Consider the following 10120-nt stretch of genomic DNA (forward strand, 5'->3'; position numbering starts at 1 on the left):
ATAAAAAAATATTTTATAATGGTTAAAAAAAGTAAATAATATAATATTCAAATATATAATCAAGTTTCTTTACGTGACGAATTTCCTAATTTCCACCTATGTACTACACGGGTTAGGAACCTAGTATATATACTAATATAGGAGTTAAAAAGAAAGATATTAGTCATTCGAAAAAATAATATACGAATCAAACTTTTGAAAAATATCAAGGTAAAATACAATACCGTTTTACATGTTTTATTGCCTTAAAAGGACTGTTTATTACCAAGTGTTATAAGTGTCAAGTTATTCTATAAAAGGTAAAACAAAAATGAGAATAATGAGAATGATTTGTAGCCATACAAAAAAATCTTTTAAAAATAACAAAAAAAAACCGTAACTCAATATTTAATAAGAAAACGAAAAATGTAAAATCACAAAAATGTTTTCACCGTCTTTCTCGTTCTAAAAAAGACACGATGGTAAGTGAAAAAAATTATTGTGTCTTTTTGTTTATCATTGTGTTTTGTGTTTATTTTCGTTATTGATTGTGTCTTTTTTCCTTAGCATTGTATCTTTTTTTCTTTATTGTGTTATATATATTACTTTATATTGTGTTATATTTTGTTCGGCATTGTGTTATATTTTGCAATCTATTGTGTATTTTTTAGTTATAATTGTGTCTTTTGTTCATTTTCGTCATTGTGTCTTTGATCTCGACATTGTGTTTTTTCATCATTTTTTTTAACTGGAATGATGGCGGAAACAATTTAGTTTTCTAAATTTTTTCGTTTTTTATTTATATTTTGAGTTATGATTTTTTTATAATTTTTATAATTTATTTTTAATGAGTTTTTTGTGTGGTTACAAATCATGCATTCTCACACTTCTCATTTTTTCTTCCTTTGTATTTTAACTTTACCTGTGTTATAATTATGTAGTTTAACCTATTTTTTCATATTTTATTATTTCATCTTTTGTTTATAATTCGTTCGTAATATATAATTGTACAGGTTGCAAAATATATTGCGAAAGTGAAAAAGGAAAATTGATTTGAGTTTATAAATATAGGTTAACTTATTTAAGTATTATACGTCATTGTAATTATTAAATAGTGTATGATTATAATTGTAATTACTTAAATCTTTTTTATAATATTGTCAGCGTTAACATTTCTGGTTTTAGGTACATTAGACTTTGGTACGGGTTTTAACTTTAAAATTTCAAGTTGCACAATCAACATGGAAATTAAAACACCGACTATGCATAAAGTTCAACGCCGCCTTTCACTTCCCATCAAGATCGACTTAATGAAATAGTCAACCCGGCCTTTTCTGGATCCCTTTCTATACATACACAACCATTCATCCACTTCTAATCTCTCTAACACACCAATATATATATATATATATATATATATATGGGTAATTCAATTGTTACATGTTGTCTAACAAGTGATGATCAAGGTTCATCTGTTAAAGTTATCTATTGGGAAGGGAACATAACAACCCTAACAGGAAAAAAATGGATAGCTGGAGAGATCATGATTGAACATCCTGATTGCATGGTTTGTGATGCAAACAGTTTCTTCATAGGCCACCGGATCCCGGCTTTAACCATCGACGATCCGCTAAAGCCGGGACGGACCTACTTCGTTCTCCCACTCAATATCTTCTCATCGAAGACCGTATCGGCTTCTTGGATATCAGCTTTGGTTGGTTACAAGTCTACGCGTCTGGGTCCGGTTAACATCAAAGAGTGTCCGTTTGAGCACATAAAGGGAACGAACGGGACGGCTTTGATCAAGATATCATCTGAGTTTATGGAAAGAATTCTTACAAGAAGAGGTGGTCATGATGTTGAAGAAAATGAAAGTATAAGTGATGGATTCTTGTGTAGTACACCAGAATTGAAGAAAGTGTATCAACAGTTGGTTGGGTCCAAGGACCAAACATGGTCACCTAAGCTTGAGACCATTTCAGAACATAATAAGATTAGGTATTCTCCATATAGATTAATAGGGTTACAACGGAAAGATACAGAGGGTGGTGCTTAGTAGTAATTAGCTGTAAAACTAACGTTTGTCTTTTCTTTTTATTTTTTTAGTTCATCAGTTTTCATGATTGTATTTAATTTGTATATGTTAGAATTTGGTGCATGTATGTTATATTAGTTAGGGTTTATTATCGGTTTTGGGCTATTATCGTATTTTACCTCTCTTTAGATTAAAATAAAAACGGAACACATAAATACAAGATACATACCATGAGTATATAAAACCATTGTTTATTTACTGTTATCAACAAGGTATTAACACAGACAAGATAATAAATGCCATTAATAATATCTAGACTAAGATACCAGTTATTAGTGAGAAAATTGTAAGGAGCATATAAAATATCAAATGGACGGGAATAGTTACGGAAACCCCTTGAAAGTACCTCTACGATATCTTTAAGAAAATCTAAGACAACCCAAAAAACGTATGTAATGTTGATCATTTCTTCATGTAAGTAATATAAAATATAATAAATATTAAACCTATGAACCTGTTACAACATGGAGAATAGTAATCGCAGCAGAGTATGAGATAGTCGACATGTTTGTCATCTTAGTCGAGTTCCCCTTTAAGATGTATAGTTAAGGATGGTGTTAGGGTTCTTGAGAGGAACCCGGTTTTATGAGAGATGAGACACACAAAATTGTTATGTGTGTTTGATTAGGTTATGATGTTAATATTAATCTCTCTATATATACATTCAAGGGGAAACCCTTTATTAGTTAGTAAGGGTAATATGGCCCATCAATAATTACCAAACTAATATATGATAATGTATAATTAATATTTTGATCTAATATAACATAAATGATAATGATGGACATATATAAATATATATTATTATATATTATTCTTACATTCTCCCACTTGGCCGAGTAATCATTTTTATGAGTATTAGATAAGCCTGATCAGGAGTTAACACTCATTTTAGCTTTAAACTTAAACTGAAGCAGATAAATACAGTCATTGAATTGAACATCAGCTCAAAACACCCCATTAATCATACTGCAATCCTTATTTAAAACCTAAGTGAATATGATCAAAATTTTCAAGTAAGCCCTTCAAACGTTTGATTTGTATAATAATTTGTTTATATGTCATTATGCATGCAGAACATATTAAGAGACATACAAATCAAAATTGATGAGAAAATTTATTAGTTAATCATTCATAGTATGATATGCATTTGCGCATAGTCATCAATAACACGTTATTATTATAAGCACTTTCATAATATTTATGGGTGAGACTTTTATTTATCGGATCCTTAAACATACCATGAAAGAATTCGATATGAAAATTTAGATTCCTCAATTCGTTCATAAACGAATAATTAATTTCATATTAAAATTTAATGCAACACCTCTCAAACTGTTATCGTTTGAGAAAACACTCAAACTGTTATCGTTTGAGAAAACATGGTAGCTGACTTTATCATAATAAGTCTTCAATATATAATTTATATGGAGTTTAATAAAAACTTATGAGTCCACTAATAAATGTTCAACAACATTTATTGACAACAACGTTGTAATTAATCAACATATTATGTCATTATGACTTAGGTTGTTGTTATCAGTTTATATGACTCCTCCATGAGATAGATTTGTCTACTAACATAAGAATATGTCCCGAAAATTACATTTTTTATCTTTGAATATGACAAAGTTTAGAGTAATCTACCGGTTTAAATTCTCACTTCTTCTTTTAAATTGAGTCTTTCGTTTCTTTTAAAGATATCTTAGTACTCTTTTAGATACTTCACATTAATCTAGACATATCTAGTGTGTTGCAATTTTGAGTAATATCTAAACGAATATAGACTTGAACTTATATAAGGCTTCTACTTAATGAAGCATAAGGAAATAATCTATGTGTTCCTATTATCCTATAAAGTAAAACAATACTGTTTGTTACATGTGTAAGGAATATCTCTGAGATCTATAATATCAAAGTATGTGTGAAAATGCTTTAACTCATGTAGCATATACTTGTCAGAAGAATGTCATCTATATAAGGACAAGTTTGTTTTTAGTTTCTCCCACTCATCTTGAGGTAGGTACATTAATCAATTTGTTTTTTATGAAAATAATTGTACAAATATTTCATCATATTTTGATGTTTGCACTAACCTATATATAGATTTTATTGACTTATAAAGTAAATGTTCTTTGACCTTCAGTTTATAACTTTTAGGTTGTTTTATGAACATATAAATATGTAAGCCGTTTGTTAGGGAAAATTGTTTTAATGTTCATCTAATGTAGCTCTTAACTGTTGTAAGCTACTAGAACAATAATGATCCTTAAAGAAATCTTTTGTAATATAAGTAAGAAGATTTTTTGATAATTGGTTTATCCTTAAATATAACCTTTAACAATCAATCGTGCTTCTTATTGTCTTAACGTTTCGTATTGGGATTTAGTTTAGTTATGAACACTCTGAGGTGATTCAACCAAATCTCAAAACGTATCCTGACTTATGGAGTCAATTATGATTGATGCTAATGGTTTAATTATAAGGGGTAGGATCATTAAACTTTCCAACATCCATTACAAATTTAGTTAGGGAGGTTACATAATCATCAATGTTAGTAGGTTTTAAAACCTAGATGGCCTCCTGAGTTGATTATTGGGTAAGTTTAAAAGTCTCGGTTTTATGGATTTGCTTTTGATTAGGTTGCTATCAGTTTTAGGATTCTAAGTATATAAGAGTTGGTGCAGTATGATGTACAAGAGGTGTAATTGGAGTTTAAATATGGAGTAAAATTTAATGATTCTCTTCCCCCTCCTCTTGTACTTCTTACATGTCATTATAAAGACTTTTACTACTCTCACTGACCTTAGAAGCCTTTAGGAAATTTTGCATGCTTAGGGTCAATATTTAAATACCAATAGATTCTAATAGAAAAACGAGTTAATGATGTAAGTCGTTGTAGTTTCTCTTGTGAAGATTATTTCAGTAAGAAATCGGAGTATGCCCACATTTAAGAAACACCGAAACTTTTATAAGAGTAGTAGTAAATTCTACAGAGATAAGTTTTGATGAAATAGTGTTGTGATGGAGCAGTGTCTTGTACAAGAGGTGTAATTAAGATAATATCAAGTTTTCACTCCTCCGCCTCTTGCAAATCGTGTAAGTTATGATTAAGACACTTAAGGCTCCCACTAATATTCGATATCTCTAGGAAAAACTACATGAGAAGTTTCAATGATGTACGTGATGTGGGAATTTTTCATACATACGTTAGACTTAATTTGATTTCCTTTATGTGTCATAAGAAACTTAGGGATATATTTAGAAGAAATCATATAAACTATATATGAAAGGATCTCTTTAAGACCATGAATGATAGAAGACAGATTAGATACAAGTAAATAGCTTTTTAAATGATAAAATAATTATGTCTGAATATTCCGTGTGAATAAGTTCCACTAATGTAAGTGAAATATAACTTCTGATGGACCCATACTTATTTCTTAAGCCAAACAATGTTTAGGGCATCTAACAAATGATTTAAAATCACTGAGAATGAGATTATATGAAAAATTACCCTCACTAACCATGTCATGATTTCTCATGAAATTTGGTTTTAATGGATGAATTTTATATGTCTCATTTGTCTTTTGTTACATTTTTATTTGCATGATAACAAAAGTTGTGAAAATATACAGTATCATCTAGTTGTATTTTATTAATGTTTCAATCCAAATATTGATAACAAATCATATGAGAGTTTAATGTAATAGTTAATTTATGTTGGCTATGCAAACCTTATAACTGTCATAATGTAGCTTAAGTATTGATACTAAATTTTTATTAATCTCCAGAAAATTTAAGGTATCATAAAGCGTAATTTGAAGACAGTGTATCATGGTTCTAATAACCTTAACATTTAAATTTGTCACTAACCCTCATGTTAGTTATTTGTTGATTTTTGGGTAAACATATAGAACTAGACTCAACCAATCACGTGTTAAAGAGAATATTAGGTTAGTAGACTTAAATATCATTAATATATGACTATCAATTTTAGCCAGTTGTTATTTTGAATTATGGATAATCTTGTAATGCCTATGCCTAATCTAATGGCATATTTTTTCAATGAGACTTCTTCTTAGAGAACTTAAAGCTGGAAGTAATACTTGTATTTTGTCTATGAATCTTAGAGTAATCCTATTTTAGGTTTTAGTGGTAGTGAGTTGAATAACATCTTATTTTCCAGTACCGGATGTTTATTTTTTTGTACATATGTTGCTAATTAACACACTCATTTTCCTTTGGTACTTATGAGTATTATAGTTGATTTTTAAGGCACCAAATTGTACTATTGAAAATTTGAGTATGCAATGTACTAGAATATTGTACTTAATATCATGTGTGAGCCCTTATGTTATGGTCATGATTGTACATTATGATATATTCAATAATACCATCTAACCTTATAGTTAGAATTTTTAAGGAGTGCATGAATCTTAGGAGTTATTTTGATTAGTCTTAGGAAAAACTAAATCTATAATGATCTAGTGATAGCATTTTTTATATAAGTTATTGATTATCATTATCGTAATAGACGTTATGATTGACTCATTCCATTTTTTAGGCTCTAGTTTTAAATTGAATAATTGTTATTAGAAAGAGCAGTAGGATAGTCATATCATGTCTTAATGGATAATTAAAATTGAGAAGAGCTAAATGTTATTAAAACTCTTTATGAGACAAAATTCAATTGTGTTTTGAGATTAGAGTGGATGATTTAGATGAGATAGCTGTGACATCTGCCCCGATCCGACCCGACCCAGGTACCCGTTTCTCTGACCCGATCTCTTTCTTTTATGATTTAATATTTATTTATACTTATATTTTACTTTTAATAATAATAATATATTTTCCTTCCCGCCTCTTTCTCTCTCTTTCTTTCCGCCGTCCCGTCCCTCTTCTTCTCTCTTTCCGCCTTCTTTTCCCTCTTGTCGCCGTCCTGCCCTTAAGCCTTGAACCCCTAACTGTCCTTTGTTCCTTCCCGCCTAAGGTTGTCTGCGCAGCTCCACGCGCCAGACTCCTTACAAGGAAGCCTGCGTGAAGACCACCTGTTACTGCGATATGCGATACGAACTGTCCCCGCAGCGCGCTAAGGATTTTAGTTCTTCCCGCGGCGCGCTATGGATACCGTTCTTCCCGCGACGCGCTAAGGAATATAGTTCTTCTCGCGACGCGCTTAGAATTGAAGTTCTTCCCGCGGCGCGCTTAGAAATATAGTTCTTTCCGCGACGCGCAAAGGTTGGTTCTGTCTGCCTTCGCGCTCGCGCTCTCTTGACCTTCTGTGTCTGCCTTCGCGCTCGAGCTTTCTCGCGCTGTCTTGTGTCCTTTCTTCTGTTTGTTTGCTTTTGATGTCTTATCTTTTGTGCTGTTGACCTAACCTGTCTTATGTCTGAAAAGCCACTTTTGGCGCAGCATGCGCACCAACCCCATTGGTTGACAGAAAAAGTGACTGACATTATCTTTTGAGATCTGCTTTTTCCATGCTTGACCAGTACATTTATCTGACCCTCCCATGCCTGTTACTGTTCCCTGTCAGCTTTTCCTTTGCCCCATGCAGCTGCCATATCTTTTGATATCTTTTGCTTTTGGAATCTTTTGCTTTTTGAGATCTTTTCCCCTTTTTTAGGGATTGTGTTCCCTAGGGTTTCCCTATAAATAATAATGTTATTTTCCTAACACTACACACACAAAACACTTAATCTCTCCTGTTCTTCCTTGCTCTCTGCCGTTGATCCTCTGTCGCCTCCCTCTCTGCCTCCGTCTTCCTCCCTGTTCTGCCCTGCTTTTTCGGTAATATATAATATATATTATATAATAATTTACTTATTAATTATGCTAACTTATAATCAAGACTTAAAACCAATCATTAAAACAATAATCTTATTTATAGGTTAACTTGTACTTGTTTAAAGTTGGTTCTTGCATTATCTTTCACCGCATCTTTATCAAGTGAGTAATCTCGTACCTAATCCCTTTTTATTTTTAATGTTTTGGGATGTTCATGTGTTCGTACAAACTTAGAGTCTTAAACTTGTTTATGAACTTTAGTCGCGCAGTATCCCATGTGTTGAGGACGTTTACTTGGCTGTTTATTTGTATGTGTGTATCATTAACCGCTTTGTTCGGCCTATTCCGAAGTTTTCATGGATCCATTAGATGAACACGGGAGACCTATCGTTTACGGTTTTCTTTGTTTACACTTGCACAGATGTTTTCTTGTTTTTGTGCTCATTTGGGAGCACGGATTGAACTATGAACTATGAGCTATGATCTATTTAGGCTTGATCACAATCTGATTGCACCCTTGTTAAACACCAGACATACACGTGTTGCGCGCAGATTTATGGTTATCTATGTATTGTATTAAACTTGATTTCTCACCAACACGCAAGTGTTTGACGTTTATTTTAACACATGTTCAGGTTTGCAGTAGCTGTTTTGGAGTTCGAGGAAACGTGGGAAGTTTTCTTTATTTTGGACCTAGATTAAAATGTATCAAGACAAGTTATTGCTGTTCGAATATTATGATTTATAATATATTGATTTATGATGATTTATGTTATCTTATGTCTACTTGCGCGTGCGCGAATGAATGTATTTATTAAATACTGACACCCAATAGTGTCACGAGTAATGAAACAATATGTGGCGCCCCGATGTATAATCCGCCCTTGGTCGGGGTGTTACAGATTGGTATCAGAGCTCGTTGACTTTAGGATAGGTGGTTAGACGTAACGGCCTAGAATACCTAAGAGTCCCTTCTCGCGCATGAGAGAAATCTCATGTTTGCACGCTTATTGTTAATTACTCGTTATTTATGAATATGCTCGCGCTTGCGCAGTATATGATTTTATGTTCTATTCCGCGATATTTCGATTTTTGTTGAATTTCGATTTTTATTGATTTTACTTACGTATTCGTTTGTTGGATTTGAAAATCCGAAAAGTCATGGTGATACATGAATAGTTGATTTTCAATTTCCATTTACGATTATGTTCTGAGGTTGGAGACTTGAAAAGTCATGGTGATACATGAATTGTCAACCTCCAATACTCATTTTCTTGTATGTTTTGTATTGAAGATTGAAAAGTCATGGTGATACATGAATCGTCAATCTCCAATACTCGTTGCTCGTATATTTTAAATTGGGAATTCGGAAAGTCATGGTGATACATGAATTGTCGATTCTTGATTCGAATTCGTTACCTTTATTAAGTCTGCATTTAGGGTCATTTATTTTACTTTAACTTTTGACAGTAACTAACTTCGCGAAACAAGCTTTACGATGACATACTTTGCGCTAAAACCAAGATATTAACTAAAATTAAAACTTTTATAGAATGCCTCCGCTATCTCGCCGTCATCAGAGGAGAGAAGCATCGCGCAGGCGTAGACAGCAACGTTCCCAGGAAATGGCCGCCGCAATAGCCCAAGCCTTAAACCAAAACAATGCTAACACCTCTGGTTACAACATTAAGTCCTTTAACGCGGGTAACCCTCCAAAGTTCACAGGTCTTGAAGGAGCCACCGTGATGCTCCAGTGGCTTGAGAAAATAGAAAACACTTTCCTCCACACCCAATGCCCCTCAGACAGACGAACCCTATATGCCTCCAGTGTCCTAGAAGCAAGGGCGCTTACATGGTGGAATGGAGTAGCTCATGCGCGTGGCGCAGAAGCTGCTTCTAACATGACATGGGAGGAATTCAAGGAAATTCTGACGCGAGAATTCTGCCCTCCCAACGAAGTTAAGCGCCTGGAGGAGGAATTTTGGAATCTTAAGCAATGCAGCGGTGAAGCGCGCGAGTACGCGACGCGCTTCCATGAACTAAGCCTGCTTGTCCCTCACCTTGTTACCCCTTCCCGCCGAGCCATAGAGAAATTCCTTGGGGGTCTTCCCATGGAAATTCAAGATTCTGTATGGGCGAGAAACCCAGTAACCCTCTCTGACGCCATCGAGTTGGCCGCTGTGCTCAGCGACAACCATGTCAGAGCAGGAACCTTGTTCCTGCGGGGAACTGAAAAGACCAAACTCACCAAGACTG

The 10120-nt window shown here is 33.3% G+C and overlaps 1 protein-coding gene across 1 annotated transcript; it reads left to right on the top strand.

The window, feature by feature from the left end:
• Positions 1-1399: 1399 nt before the first annotated feature.
• LOC143631712 (uncharacterized) lies at positions 1400-2035 on the top strand. The gene has a single exon (XM_077100387.1). The coding sequence runs from the start codon at positions 1400-1402 to the stop codon at positions 2033-2035; it is 636 nt and encodes a 211-aa protein (XP_076956502.1).
• Positions 2036-10120: the final 8085 nt, after the last annotated feature.

This window comes from Bidens hawaiensis, unplaced genomic scaffold, assembly GCF_021521415.1.
Source record: "Bidens hawaiensis isolate Kalapana, Puna unplaced genomic scaffold, B.hawaiensis_p1.1 tig00006250_1, whole genome shotgun sequence".
Classification (NCBI taxonomy): domain Eukaryota; kingdom Viridiplantae; phylum Streptophyta; class Magnoliopsida; order Asterales; family Asteraceae; genus Bidens; species Bidens hawaiensis.